At 34.5% G+C, this 16,404-nt stretch overlaps 1 protein-coding gene across 1 annotated transcript; it reads left to right on the plus strand.

Annotated features, from left to right (window-relative positions):
- The first annotated feature begins 191 nt into the window (after window positions 1–191).
- Window positions 192–16,310, plus strand: LOC100368223 (centrosomal protein of 63 kDa-like). The gene is made up of 17 exons (XM_002734101.4): window positions 192–545; window positions 2,536–2,637; window positions 3,185–3,371; window positions 3,928–4,023; window positions 4,253–4,396; window positions 7,003–7,116; window positions 7,285–7,413; window positions 7,608–7,733; window positions 7,915–8,060; window positions 8,517–8,660; window positions 8,961–9,078; window positions 13,410–13,607; window positions 13,970–14,137; window positions 14,574–14,704; window positions 15,050–15,210; window positions 15,373–15,560; window positions 15,892–16,310. Exons 2-17 carry the CDS (start codon window positions 2,591–2,593, stop codon window positions 16,039–16,041), a joined length of 2,247 nt encoding a protein of 748 aa, XP_002734147.2. The 5' UTR covers window positions 192–545; window positions 2,536–2,590; the 3' UTR covers window positions 16,042–16,310.
- The last annotated feature ends 94 nt before the right edge of the window (window positions 16,311–16,404 follow it).

A 16,404-nucleotide genomic window follows, 5' to 3' on the forward strand; every position in this document is an offset into this window, starting at 1 on the left:
AGAATATGCTTTTACAGGGATTTGTAATACATACCCTTCTCAAAATTGTTTTATTCACTTTTAATCAATAGATATTCTGTTAAAAAATAATCATGTTCGACATGTCTCCTTGTGGCTATTCATCCATCAGACTCGAGTCGTTTTTCTTCCCGACTTTTATTTTGTCACTCCGCATATTACCCACAATTCATTTCTGAGCGCCATGTTGTTTACTTTTGAACTTTTCAAGTTCCGACAAGATGAAACTTGCTGAAGAAAATGCAACATTCTAGTTGCTAGATCAAATTGCATTTTTGCAGGAGTCGTACATATTTAGCGTATAACATTCAGGTCGCTGGCTCGTTTACTGAAATTCTTAATTATCTAGCCGGGTTAGAGTTTTGTTATCAACTGAATTGTTTTCTTTCTGCTGCATCGTACACACGTGAAATCAGAATCAGCTGTTCCTTGTTAACTGTTCAGTAGAACACATTTCGTGTGGCGGGGTTTCTCACACGTACGCTGTTAGCGGTCAGTGTATTTGCACTGTAGCTATTCGCGACCAGGTAAGTTTAACAGATTGATTTTTGTCTTTCTTGTCATAAACTTGTCCCTTTACATGTCACAAATTATGAACAATACTGACAAATTTAAATACCTGATGCAGAATATTGACAGAAGCACATTAGCCAGTGTTGCACGCTTATAGTCACACTGCTTTCAACGAACGAAACATTTAAACCAATCTACTTTTGTTTTGCATTTCATATTTAAGTACTTACATTTCTTATTTGTGTATGTAGTACTGATAGAAACTTTTATTTCTAAAAATGCAATAAACTATATTGTTATTATCTGGTGGATGGGTAAATGATGAGCGAAATTCACCCAAGTCAGTAAAATTTTGCTCACCAGATCAGATCATGAATCCTCGTCGTTTGTGATAAAAGACATTTCTATGAAACGTGGTATTGAAATACATGTACAACACATATTTATAGATAAACAAATTAAAACAACTTTGACTGAGCTAAAAATTAAATTTGACACTCTCTGCACAACAAAGGTATTCCCTTTATCTTAATAAATATTTATTAATTTCACAATTCAAACTGAAAGGATAGGTTTCTATTGGCTGATTGAATAACATTGGAGCATTTTCAAATGACGTTGCTGCTCTGTGGTCGTTAATTCAACTGCCATTGAAATTTATATACTGTGGAATACTTTATTTTCGCTGGAATTAATCTTCGCTGAAAAGGCTTTTTGGGCGTTTTGTATGAAATTTATTTTCACTGATCTTTGATGAGTTTAGTGTGAAATATAGGGAAAAAAGTATATTCGCTGGATTTTATTTTCACGCAATCATCCCTTCAGCGAAAATAGCGAAAATAAATTCCAAGCGAAAATAAAGTATTCTACAGTATATTTATAAAGCGATTCATTGGAATGCTTTTGTTGCACCAAGAATACTAGAACAATTTTAATAATATTGATTAAAGTGTAAAAGAATACCTGGACACTTTTAGCAGGGGGTTTTCTAGGAAAAATGAACAAGAGGGAGCACACACAGGCGATAGACCTGGAAACGCCATATCGGAAGGTGTCTGTGTCATTTTAACGGGGTGTATCTATCACCATTGGAATATTTTTAGAGTAATTTTAGTGTATTTGGGGTCCAGACACATTGTCAGCTTGTTTTGCTAGCATGTTTTCACAGAGAAAAATATATTTGAGAAAGATTTCATGTTGTACAGCAGTGCGGTTCAAGAAATATATTTGTGACATGAAAGTTCAATCGGCAATTCAATAAGAGGGCGCCAGCCATGAGTATCAGGGGGCACATGTTCCCCGGTTTAGAAAAAAAAAACTGATTTTAGTTTATATTATACTTCATATTATGCAGTGATTCATTTAAATCATCATTCAGTCAGAAACATTTATTGAATGGGATATCTATTCCAATCAGGATACAAGTACATCTCAAGCAGAATAAATATATCTTGATCAGGATATTTTGCCTTTCAACATCTCAGTGCAGCAGGGAAGGTGTTTTCATCTTAGAAAAATGTCTAATATTCCCTTGCATTTCTTTCTATTCAAAATGACGTGATTGACTGGGAATTTTTTTGTTTACTTTAACGTATACAAATTTGTGTATATAATATATTGTGTAATCTAAATTTGAATGCACTCTGAGCAACACCTATCAGCACCCTATTTTTAATAATTAAACAGTGCATACAATTGTGTTCAATGGCGAACTGTCCTCAAAACAAAATTCTTTCATAATATTTAGCCAAATTTCTCAAAAGTTTTTTAGCACATTAGTTTACTGTTGACCAATATCACAATGAACCAATTAAATGCATGAGATATTTTTGGCTGATTTGTTTATCAGGTCTTAATAAATTTATTATGAGATTACTCCTACTTTTTTATGATTTTGTTTAAAGCCAGAGTCTTTGTGATTGGCTGATTTGATATATGAAGGCTATATGCAGCAGTAACTGTAATTATATATACATATGGTTTTATTTTTACTTCTTTTTGCAGATGTGAGATTACTTCTACAAGATTCATTTTTTATTGCCTCTGGAACAAAGTAATCATGATGACAATGATGAGTGATTTTCACAGACAGGCTCAAGAAGCTGGGTAAGATGCATAAACATCCAACTGTGTTGGCTCTATAAGAAGCACTTATGTAAATCAGTTAACAGTCCATGTCAAAGAAATTTGAATTTGTTTACACTTACGCACATGGTGTGCCTCCCCCCCCCCCCCCCCCCGGCCCAGGACACAGCCTAAGAAGGGGCCTCATAGATTTAGCTCTGTTTGTGAAGCCATTCATGTCACCTCATAACGCTGGAGTACATGAATTGATTTGTACAAAATGATTAGTGTAATGTGCAGCAGCTCAACAATTTTCTTTATCATTCATGCATATTTAGGAGTAATTATTGACAAAAATAGACAAAATGATAGAGAAAATGATGTTTTGTCAGCATTACCACTGATAAGTTGTAATTCACGATTGAATTCACTGCAAGTATTATCCTGTTTTGGCAGTTTTGAGTGCGACTTAAAATTTTACTTTGCAATGGATGATAATAAAGTTTTCTATTCTGTATATTCAAAGCAGAAAACAGATAACAGATTTATAGGAAAACAATAATTTTGTTTTATATTTTTTCCACTGCAGATTGTTTCAAGGGCCCCTGTCATCATGTGAACATGAGTTGCAGGAACTGATGAGACAGATTGATATCATGGTGAATAACAAAAAATTAGAGTGGGAGAGAGACTTGCAAGGCCTCCAGTCAAAACTTGAAAGCCGAGATAATGAAGTTATTACCCTGAGAGCAGCACTGGAAAGTAAACAGCAACAGGCAAGAATAGCAAAATCTTTTGTTTTTATGTAGTGTCAAAGTTCATCTATTGTCAGTTGGGGAGGGGGGAATCAACTCTGTGCTGTTTTTAGTTGATGTTTATGTTTGTAGGTAATCACACTTGAATTTTAAATGAAAACTCAAGCTATCGCTACTGAGATAAATGAGGCTGTGTACATATGTGAGTTGTGGTACTCGTACGTGTATGGAGCATCTCACTTATAGATTGATTATTACCCCACTGCTTTTATGTACTTAAAAAGTGAGATGCACTTTGGACATTAATTAATCTTTGCTGTAGTGTACTGTAAAATACTTTATTTTAGCTGGAATTAGTTTTTGCTGAAATGATTTTTTGCGTGTTTTGTATGGAATTTATTTTCACTGATTTCACACCAGTTGAATGTGAAATATAGGTAAAAAGGTTTATTCGCTGGATTTTATTTTCACTGAATCATTCCTTCAGCAAAAATATCGAAAATTAATTTCAAGCAAAAATAAAGTATTTTACACTATGTCATTGTATAACCATGGTTATAATTTCTCCATGTTTCAGATGGGGAGGCTACAACAACAAGGAAATGAGGCTGATAGATCCAAAAAAGAACTGGTCACACAGTATGAAGAACAAGTAACAAGACTTAAGAATGAGGTAAAATTAATACTGTAAAAGAATTGATTATTTTCCCTGGGTTTAATTTTGACGTCAGCTGAATTGAAACCTAGTAAAGATAATATGAGATGCCTATTAAAACAAAAAAAAATATGACACAAACTTTAGGGATTATATCTAAACTAAGAAAGGTTTAGTAGTCCAAAATAATATGCGAATTATATATGCAAATATATGTTAATTGCTTTTTGAATAATTTAATTGATAGATGAGCAATTTAAAAAGAAATTATGAAAGATTACAGAAACACCACAATAAGCAATCACAGCATGCAGAGAGGAAGAGAGACCAAGTATCAGTGGAATTACATGGCAATTTAACAGAATTGCAGAAAATAAAACAAAAACTAGAGGTAAGATCATCTGCATTGAATCATTTGTGAACTTTGTGTACAATTTTGTGTAAATTAACAATTAGTTTCACATATGTCCATATAAAACACATTTTTACCTTGCCCGTACCATCAAAGATGAAAGGGAAAGGTATATTAAGGGAAAAATTTTGTCCGTCGTTGTCGTCGTCGTTAATAATTGTTATTGTGTGCATAATAACTTTACTAATTCTATTCCAAGCTTTATCAAACTTGGTCACCTTATTCATCAGTATAAAGTCTTCCCTGAGTTTGAACAACAGATGTCCTGTATGAAAATATCATGCAAAAATTGAGAAAATCTGATAAAATATTTTGACTGTTTCTACTTGACTGATCACTGGTGATACACATCAAAGGTCACTTATCTCAGTGGAAATATGCATTGTTGTATGTGTTCAATGAAGCAAATGATTTATCTTGTAATAATATCCTTGGTAATGTATCTCAGAATCCCATACTGGGTTTCAAAACCAACTCATGGAGAGATTGCACAGTCTGATACACATTTGCAAACCTACCAATAAAATCTTTACAGAAAACATGATGTCAGAAAATCAATATAAGCACTCCTATGAACTGGGTGCCAAACTTTGATCAAGATCTGAAGCTAATAGAAAATCTGTTTAGTCAAAAGTTATCAAATCAAAAACAATACATAAAAAATACATTAAAAGCAAAACATTTCATCCACATTTTAAAAAGAAAATTATTCTAAAATATATGTATTCTGTATTTAACAAACAGTTCATTCGACAAATGAAAACTCACAGGAATATGTTTCAGCTATTAGAACAGAATGATAGAGTTTTTAGTCCCCATTCGGACGGAGTCCGAAAACGGGGACTTATGTTTTGCCCTGTGTGCGTACGTCCGTCCGTCCGCCCGTCCGTCCGTGATCACCTGTATCTCGAACATGCATGGACCGATTATGTTCAAACTTCACTCATATATCACACATTATATGGGACATATGCACATGCATTTTTTTCATGATTCGATTAACGATCATGAATAGCGGAATAGCGGCCATTTTAAGGCCGAAAATGCATCAAAATCGCACATTTTCACCATTCCGGACCCGGATCTCAGTTATGCATGGACGGATTTCGTTCAAATTTGGTACATACATTAAACATAATAGGACCTTGATGCACGTCATTTTTTTTTTCGGATCAAGTTCGAAATGGCCGACTGGCGGCCATTTTGTTTTAAAGAATTCAGTTCTGGATCCGTATCCGAGACATGTCTGGATTGATCAAGTTCAAACTTCACACACACAAGGTACATCATGTCACAAATATGTATGTGCATTTGTTTCATGATCCCATTAACGATAGCCAAATGGCGGCCGCTTTAAGGCCGAAAATGCATTGAAATCGCACATTTTCACCATTCCGAACCCGGATCTCAGTTATGCATGGACGGATTTCGTTCAAATTTGGTACTTACATTAAACATAATAGGACCTTGATGCACGTCATTTTTTTTTCCGGATCAAGTCGAAATGGCCGACTTGCTGCCATTTTCTTTAAAGAATTCAGTTCTGGATCCGTATCCGAGACATGTCTGGATTGATCAAGTTCAAACTTCACACACACATGGTGCATCATGTCACAAATAGATATGTGCATTTGTTTCATGATCCGCTTAACAATAGCTGAATGATGGCCATTTTAAGACCGAAAATGCATTAAAATCACGTATTTTCACAATTCCGGAACCAGATCTCAGTCGTGCATGGATGGATTTTGTTCAGATTTAGTACAATGTGTTGTATATATGCAGGTGCATTTCGGTCATGATCTGCTTTGAATGTATATGTCACTCAAATATGAACGGAACGGGGACATGTCATTGACAATGACTTGTTATAATACTAGTTTAAAAACGCACTTCAGAGATTGCAGTGTTTGAAGATGTAGTTTCTCAGGAGGCAACAGTACTGTTGACTTCTCCCTCCACTGAACACCAACTATTTAAGTTGATTTGCATACAAAGCAGAGCTTGCAACATGATAGCTATTCATTCATAAAGGGTGTTTTTTTTACTTTTCATATAATACAGTAGTCAATATTTGTCTCAGTGAATCATTAATTTTTGACAGACACCTGTACAAAATACTTGAACTAAAGCCAGCTAAATTTTTCTGTTATCTTGCATGTTTTATGAATCTATTCACATCTAAATGCAGCACTTTTTTTTTGCAATGAGACATTTGTTTTTATTCTAAAATATCTCAATTACTTTCAATAAAGCTGGAAATTATGTTCCTTAAAATAATTAAACAAATAAGGCACCAATGTTTTTGTAAGATATTTACATCTTTTAAGGACATTCGGTAGACTGATTCCCCACTGTTGGTTCAACCCCAAAACTTGTTTGTATTCAAAATTAATTATGACAATGCATATTTATATTGAAACAAACTATGATAAAGGGAATTACATTATATTTATGCTTGTTATGTTGAGCACTTGGGTTAAAATTCCTTTCTTGTATATTCGTATACAAGAAAGGGGTTTTAAACCGAGTACATTGTACAAATGTAGTATGTGACATGTTTGTTGTATGATTCGGTATTCCAGGAATACAGGTTGAAAGTTAAAGAATCTGAAAATCAGAGGAGATCACTACAGCAACAACTACAGAGTTCAGAGTCGCAGAAAAAAACATTGCTTGACAAATGTGATTTGATGCAGGTATTTATGATCTTAGTCAGTAATTTTTAGTTAGTGGGCTATTTATTTAGACCCTGATGAAAGGTATTCATGTTTGTGGCTATCATGTGCATCCATTAAAACTGTGCGCATCAGAGCTTTAATGAAAAATCAAAATAAAATTGCTTAAAATCATTTTAATATTTTCAGCAACAAGCTTTAGGTTATCAAGATCAGCTGACAAAAAGAAGGCAGATTTTAGATAATACGGAAATGAATTTCCGATCTCAGCTTGCGCAAGCTGAAGGACAGTTAACCCGAAACCAAGAAACTATTCAGGTAAATTAAATTTAATAACAGTCTTGTTTAAAACAGGTTTTATGTTTCTAAGAAGTTCCCTCTTGTTTTGCTTGATCTAGAATTGTGTATGGGCTAAAGATATGCATGAATTTTCACGTTAAGTCATATCTAAAACCCACTTTGATGTTTCATCTTACTGAAAGAGAAAATTGACACCATTGTTTTCTCTCCAGCATAAAGAGTCTATGCTGCAAAAAATGAAGACTTCCGTAGAGGAGACACTGGCCAGCAACAAACAATTAACAGAAGAGCACAACAGATTAATAGAAGAGCTGCAAGCAGCACAGAGGAGGACTAGGGTGAGTTGTACATGTTTAATAGTGAAACCAATCATAGTATAATTTTTAACTCTGAATGGAGAGTTTTAAAAATAACCCATCCACACTTTGGATGGACACACAGATTAGGTGGTGTACAGTAAAAACTGCAGTATACTTATGCCATGAGGGAACATTTACATTTTCTTATTGTCATTGACAGAGGATAGAAGATGAACTCTCTCAGGTACAAGTTGAACTGCAATCTAGAGATGATTTATTACGAATAGCAGATCAAGAACAACGACAAAAAGCTAAGGAGATAATACAGTTGGAAGAGAGATTGAATGTGAAGAGTGGGATGATCAGGTAATTGGTTAGGTCGTCCTTTCAAACTAAAGTTTGGGCAAGGAAATTGGGAAATTATCTACCATCATGTGATATGTTTACATGTGTATAGCATGTTTTTCACATTCCCATTGCACTGTCAACTGAAACCATTTTTAGTTTTACCTACAAGTGCATGTACATGTATATGAATTACCATTTTTTGAGACTTTCAATGTTTGTGCTTTCAATGTTAGTGTAGCATTTGAAGTATTAATGGCATACTAATTAAATCTTCAGTGTTATTACATCATCTATGTAATTTGATGGTACATTGAAAATTGTGCTAGTTCAACAAAGCTGTGCTTCCTAGTGCTCTCACAGTGCAAAGTACAAGCGCCTACGCACTCACTAAATCAAAGAAGTGTTTTATCTCATGAAATTACACTGGTGTGCTATTGCATTATTTATAAGTAATGCCCCATTGTTGTATTTCAGGGTCATGGAGCAGGGAAAGCAGCAAGAGAATGATATTGAACTTTCACATGTTAAACAACAGCTGGTGGATTTAGAGGCAGACAACAGATCATTAAGAAAAAATGAACAGAAGATACTTGAGAACAACAGCCGATTGCAGGCTAAGTAAGTTTATAGTAGATTTTCGTTGCTCGGAAAGACCCAAGAAAAATTTGAAAACTATCCAATGTTCTAGCTGTTCTACAAATAAATGATATCAGGCAAAAGCTTCCTAATTAAGTATTTAGAATCAAAGCCTAATTGTTGTACAGTGCTTTTAAATTGCAAACTTAACTGCAAAATCAAATCGTAATATGCATACATGAACAACATGGAAGCAAATGCTCCTGCGGCATATTAAATGTCTCAAACTGCTGCTACACCTATACTATGATATTAATTGAAAATGTTTTATCTTAATTACAGGCTCGATATGACACAGCGAGAATGTGCTGATCTCAACATGCAACTAGCAAGGAAAATTGATGTTATTAGAAACTTAGAAGTCACTGAAATTAAAAAACTCAACACTGATTTAAATAAGGTAGTGTAAATCTGAGGTTTAATGCAATAAATTTCATAATAGATTCTTCCAACAACACACTTCATAACATACAAAAATACAGTTTTGCACAACCTTATCAGTATTTTTACATTCATATTTTTTATTTACCTCATTAGAGTCGCGCATTTATCACATTTCCATAATACTTGCATCACATATTTGCCATCACTACTTTAAGGTAGAGATGCAGTTTATTTGGCTTGCTTTTTAATTGAGTAATTAGACAATGAAGATGGTATTATCTATCCAACATGTTATATATTTTCTGAAAGCTTATTATACAAACTTTGTAAAACTTGTCTTTATTTTAAATATCCAGAATGCGTTTTTGATTTTGGGTCAAAAATATGCTTTTTTGAACAAAAGTGGTTTAAAAAAAATTAGCTTAAAAACTTCAAGTCCGTTTGTGGGTAAAATTACATCACTGGATACCTTGGTATACTACTAATTCAAATGCGTCCACTCATCTCTCTAACGGCTTTCAAAGTCGCACAGCATGACCTCTAAGTTCACTCTTTTCTATTTTTGCATAATTTATATATCCATGTTAATTGCGGACTTGTTATTTTTGTTCCACTCGCTGTAATAAACTGTCCGGACGCATTTTGAAGGGGGAACACCTTGTCAATAATGTGTGAAAATTTCGAGGCAAATGGCCAAAGCGTCTATCAGCTATTTTAATTTAAAGCCCAAGAATTCACCAAAAATAGAAGACGAGAAAAAGGCTAATTTGCATATTTGCGCGTTAAACCGGGAATTACTGCTTTGTCATACTTTGTCATACTTTCTAGACTATTGAAATTGAAAGTTAACGTATAGACATAGACATTTTATGTAAAATCGTTGGACCAGAACAACTGCTCTTGAATATATAAATCAGAAACACGTCATTCATACCAGTGTTTTGATGGGGACGGTAAAAACATGTGGCAATGCCCAGTAAATATGACGTCATCTCATGAATTATTAAACAGGGGGCGGTCCTAGGAAGGTGACCTTTTATCACGATCAAAACATCATGGCTTCTCTTCGATGTATTTTCAATAAAAAATCTACGAGTATTTCAGAGCCTATGGTTTACCGTGAAGAGTACAAAGTGGGATATTAAATTATTTATCCTTGATGATTTTTATGTAGTATTGAGAACCAACTCCAGGAAGCGAACGCACAATAATGAATAATCGCGTAATCCTGGAATCGAAACGCGAGGCACAGAAGTTTTGTTCATCGTTTCCAATCCCATTTTTCCCACTGCAACATATTTGTTAAAAGAAATATTTGAATTCTGTTCGTTTTTTAAGGAGGCATTTTTTAATTTTTTCCCGATTTTGGCAACGCCTTATTCAGGGATTTTCTAAGACAGTCGCAGACGGATGTACGTACAAAACATGCTGTTGTACTACCGGCGACGGTCGCCTGCAAGAAGAGAGCTCCAGCTCCTAACGTAAAAGTTTTAAAATTTCGACCGGTTTTAAATAATTTGTGTTGGAAATCTGACATGTTTTAAGAGTGCAAAATGAAGGTGCATTTTCGAGCGGTCGAATTTTTCTGAATAGAAATCGGCAAATGAAAAAAAAAATGGGAGTGCTAAACAGTGTGCTTCGTTAGTTTAAAAAAAATGGAATGTCCGTCAAATTGACGTAAACTTCCTCATTTTTCACGGAAAAAGCAAAGGTCGTGGCCGAGTTGCAGGCTAAAAAAACTCAAAAATCAAAACAAAATCATCAATCAGTAAGTATTATGACAAGGAAAACAAAACATCAGACGTGGAGAGGCGGTCAGCGCGTCAAAAGAGTTGTTACCGTAATGTATCAAGTTACCTCTCTCTGTGATTTATTTTTCATTGAAATTATTTGGTTGTTTTCAATTAATTTTAGCGTACCTCTGCAATTTATTTTAGCATTGTCAGTTGTTTGCTTCATTGAATTAAACGGAGTTCGACCGGTTGCAAACAAAGCTGTCTCGCACCACCTAGCAAAACTTGCGAATGATCGAAGTACCCATTGGACAAAAGATACACAAAAGTTTGTATCTCCCCGACCCAGTGCAATATATCCGGTTAAAATCAAAGCTCACGTGTCCCTTATTTGAGGGACCAGATTCTGCCGTAAATTCGGGATGGGATTTAGAAAAAAAAATGGGACTTTTAAGGTGTATTTTGGTGTCATTTTCGGACATTTCAATCATTCCTGATGCCTAAAATAGAGTCTAAGTTTTACCGTAGTCATTGACGCCTATTCAAGAGTATGATGTTTATTGTGACTAGCGTGAATGGGTCAGCTTCGTTTCGACTATGAGCAGTTATCACTGTAAACAATGTTAAATTATTCTTCACATACTCAGTTTATTTTTTGAGAACAATTATTTAAAAATAAAATCTCTCAGTCAATCAGAAACTCGGATTGATGCCTTCAGGGAAAGTCATGTTTGGACGCTCACATCGATTTGTTTTTCGTTCGGTGGGCTGATGCCTTCAGTGTAGCTTTTGCCTCTTCCGACATAGAAATCATCTGAATCTTCTTTCTACCTTTCTTTCTTTTCACACCACGTATAATGTAATGATAAAAATTAGGAAAAAACGCTGAGGAAATATAATGTTTGGTTTGCTAGCGAGCGAGAACTGATTTGAGAATAATTGCACATGCGCGTGAATTGAATGAACTATGACCCGTACAATCTCGATTTGCATATTGTCAATCACAGGTCTTGTTAATTGGTTACTCATGCAAATTAGCCAATTGGACATAAACATTGCCACGTGTGAGTGTTTTTTATTTTTAACCAGAAAATAAATAGCAATTTTAACGGTGTTCCAATAAGAATTCATTGGTCAAATTTTCACAGAATGTTCTTTAGATAAAAATCTATATAAAAAACGAAAAAAACTATTTTTGATTGAAATTCACAAATAAAGTGCATCTCTACCTTAAATTGATTTAAATTAACTCTGAAAACACAATTACCTACTTTCTATAATTGGTGAAATCATTTTGAGGAAATGACATAATAAAAATAAAATAGCCATGGCTGGGTCTATTCAATCCTCGATGTGGTTAAAAAAAACGTGATGAAAATTTGCAATGTGAGTGTGCAATGGTTGGATGCAAATGTGATGAATGGGGGAGCGAATATGATAGTTGGGCTGCATGATTGCAGTAAAAGAGTGACAGGTTGGCCAAAAGCTATATTGTAGCTGCTGTTTACATGGCAACATAAATATTATGTCCTTGAAGTAAACCATGTGACTGTATTTACTGTTTGTGTATTTACCTTGCCATATATACAGTGTAATAATAGACCATTTTCCGTTCACTGCGAGAATCACGCGTTATGCGTGAAATCGAACGTAAAAACAGGACAAACAAAGGTCATAGCGTCGTAGTCGCGTCAAACATCTCGTGGGATTCGACAAACGCGAAAGTATTTCGGGGACATTTCCATGCATAATAATGTGCTGTCCACATTTGATGATAGGCAATTTCGATTAAGTAAGGGTATTCGGAAGCAATATTCTTCTGTCGAAGATCGGCCGGTCAATGTAAGCTACGAAATAAAGAAATTCTAGTTCAAAATCAAATTGTTCGATTTTTGCTGCAGACGTTCGACGCGCGTCTTTCATGCATCTCGCGAGATCTCGCAATTGTACGGAAAATCACCTATTCGGTTCTTCCTATGTCAGCAGCAACTACTGGGTTTTCTACTTCTTTGACAGAAGTACACAGTAACCCCAATATTCACTTATCAATCATTCTGTACTCCACTCACCTTGATATAGTGGCTCTGAATATTTGCTCTGACAGCAAGATTCTCAGCATTCACATATCATAGTAGTCTATATGGTATGATTTGGTCCCGTCATCTTTGTACGTATCTCCACTACCCGTATAAGATATTTAGTTCCAGTTCGCATAGCATAGCTTCTGAGCTGAAAGCACAAACAGTTGCCTGAATGTTTTAATCCTCTTTCTCCCCCAGGGCTACATGCATTTTCTCCCAAGTCAATTAAACTCACTTAAGGTAGCTCGTTTGCCAGGTCGAGTAATGAAAAAATAGGACTGTTTACTGAGTTGTACTTGGGTATTTCCATTCAACACACCTAATTTTATTTGAGTACAAATTTGACCAAATTGATTTGGATTTGATATTAGATTTTATGAAATTGCGTGAAAGTTACTGTCCTAATATCACAGTCTTACATGACTCACAAAATTTGCGTCTCATGAAACTAAGGTAGTTTACAGCATTATCATTTTCGTAACGAGACATCATGTACTTTCCATTTATACCATTTCGTTGTTTTATTATTCCAGACCAAAGAGAAGTACCAATCACAAGGACACTATTTCTCGTCTGAGTTGGATGGTATGCGATCAGAAATCAACACATTGACATCTGAATTACATCAACGGGACATAACTATAGCGTCGCTGAGTAACGAAGTATCTGCCATTGAAAGAAGACTAAGAGAAAGTCGAGAGCAAGAAGATCGTATTAACAATGAGTTACAGGTATAATAAAACAAAATATTTCATATTTTTATGTTGTTAGAAACAATAATTTGGATGTCTTTTTATCTACTGGTCATTGTGTCTTGTGCAACTCAGATGTCATTGTATTTGCTCTATTAGTATATGCTTGCGTAAATGTCAAAGCATACAATAAATGCAATTTTTGGTTTATGTGTGCTTGACATTTATTATTTTATCAACATTTCGCACCAATCAATCATACATACACACTTGTGTATGGTACAATTACTGGTAGTACTTTATACAGTATTTATACAAGTTCAAACTAACTGTGTCGATACAAAAGAGGGATGTGTAATTTTAAGATCAAATAGTTATTCAATTTTGTATAATTTCTGCAGGTATCCAGTGCTCAGCTGGACGCCCTACGATTGGAAAACAGACACTTAAGAGACAGTACAATGAATGAAAAGTTAGCCAATACAAAAGACTTGCAGGAGGTTGAAACACAGATATCAGAGCTACAAGAGTTGCAGATTCAGTACACAAAAACCATTGGCAAGTTGGAGGTAAGGTGGTGTGTTTGGGCATGATTTTCACTAGTTTTGAACTGTTTTATATTTCAATGACACATGACTGAAATGCTTATACATATGTAGTAAATGAAATGTTGAAGAGCAGAAATGCAATCCAGTGAGGAGGAGGGGGTGCCCTCACTAATGTGTTTGTTTTACTACGGTAGTGAGAGAGCAGCAATAAACCTGGTTTTATGCTTATTATTTCCTCTGCCAGATTTCATGATGATACTTTGAACTAGACACTTATTGATTTATTTTGTTCATTGTCAAATGAGAGATAGTCAAAACACCTTCCAATTTGGAAAAACTTTGAACATAAAATTCAGTGGGTTATACACATCCTGTTAAATATATTTATACTGCAACTGATGTGGATACCGGTAATGTATCGTTTTATAATAAACGTTATTGTGTTTTGTTAATATAGGAGGAAGTCAGTAGACAACGTCAAGAGAACTCCAACCTGACGCAAGAACTGTCCAATTTAAAACACCAATACAATGCAGCTTTACAACAAACCCATACATCTATCAATGACATCAAAGAGAAGGACAACAAGTAAGTCTTTTATTAAAATAAAATAAAATATATCTTGCCTGTGTATCTTTTGACATGTAGAACATTTGATGAGCAAATTCAAGGCAGCCATGTCTGTGAGTTTCCATTCTTTCCAAGCCCATTTGAAGGTTATTTCATTTACCTGTATTTAGTCTACTCTTCTGTGGTTTTACGACCAATATTTTAATTATTGACACATGCTGTATACCCATTCCAAAACCATCCATTATGTTACTGGGCTACCTGTTGTGGTACTCTGGATTACATGCTCAATAGTAAACAGTAGTAAGAATAATATCAGTTACTTAACATTGAGGTAATGTCAGTAAATGATTAATTTTTCAGGAAACTAAGGGTATTGGAAGAGGAATTTGAGAAGAGACTAGTTGGGGAGCAAGAAAAGTTTGAATGCACCATAAGCAAGTACAAAGCGGAAATGAAATGTTTGCAAACTGAGAATTCAAACTTACAGGAACATCTGAGACAACAAGTCCAAAATTTAAGACGTAAGTTGTCCTGGTCACTCTTGCTGTCTGATTCAATATTAGGATTTATGTCAATAGCAATGTGCAACTTTTTCACGACAATATTTCAAGATATGATGAACCCAATGTAAAAATATAAAAAGATAATTTGTTTAATCATCATTTTTTTTGTAATGGTTGTAGGATTGGAAGGAGAGAATGGAGTTATGACTGAATTTATCAGCAACGTAGACCAAATAGCTAAAACGCCACCACACAGATCACCGTATGCTCTATCACCAATCAAGTATGCAGACACTAGTATCAATACAACACAAGAACCATTGGAGTTACCGAGCATGCTGCCAACACCTGAAAAATATGAATATGAGGTAAGACTATGTAGATAACTTCTAGATTGTGTATGTGTGAAATACTACACAGGTGTACATCATAGGCTTGGTTATTTCTGAGTTGTAGATGCCAAACCACGAATTGTGTATTGTGGCTTTGTTGGTTACATCATTTGTATGTCTCAAGTTCGAATTCTACCTAAAAAGAGGCCATGGTTTGTGTGAGTAGGTGGTACTAAATGCTGCTTATTGAGGTATTCCAATTACAGTAGCTAACAAGCTTTTATATAACTATATATGGCTGTTTTCATAGAAATATAACAAATGAATAAAGCAATAGGCACAATAATTATACATCTTTTTCTTACAGAGACCAAGTTCAAGGGCTTCTGTCACCACTCATTTTGTTGCAGATGAACGTAGACGAGGCATGGAATTAGAACAGCTGTTAGACCATCACATTGCTGATTTGCATAGAAATACAGAGAACACGTTAAAGAAATTTTCCGGTGCTAGGTAGCATTGAGGAACCATCAAACTAACTAATAACAGTTTTCAAACAGAAGTACAAAATGCATGCTGAACCAAAATGTAGATTGATTGTGAATATTGTACAAAATGATTTTTTTTTTATGAACAATGTATATTAATAGATATTTGATATGATTTATTATGTGATATTGTTGTCAGCTTTTAGTGATTATTTTATAACAATGAACTCAAAATAATTTATATTTACCAAATGTCATTTTTTTAATAAATAAAGAAATGAAACGTTTTTGTGATAAATTTCTTTGTTTCATGAAGTTCATTTGTTTATACATAGCCTAGTTTCTTGGCAAAAACATTGTTAGCGATGCAACAAAAATACCAAATTTTCAGA

This window comes from Saccoglossus kowalevskii, chromosome 1, assembly GCF_978046115.1.
Source record: "Saccoglossus kowalevskii chromosome 1, keSacKowa6.1, whole genome shotgun sequence".
Classification (NCBI taxonomy): domain Eukaryota; kingdom Metazoa; phylum Hemichordata; class Enteropneusta; family Harrimaniidae; genus Saccoglossus; species Saccoglossus kowalevskii.

Coding starts and splice junctions, on each gene's coding strand:
- LOC100368223 (XM_002734101.4), top strand. CDS start 2,591: ATGATGACAATGATGAGTGATTTTCACAGACAGGCTCAAGAAGCTGG. Junction 2,638..3,184: donor AGACAGGCTCAAGAAGCTGG/GTAAGATGCATA, acceptor TTTCCACTGCAG/ATTGTTTCAAGGGCCCCTGT. Junction 7,734..7,914: donor CAGCACAGAGGAGGACTAGG/GTGAGTTGTACA, acceptor TGTCATTGACAG/AGGATAGAAGATGAACTCTC.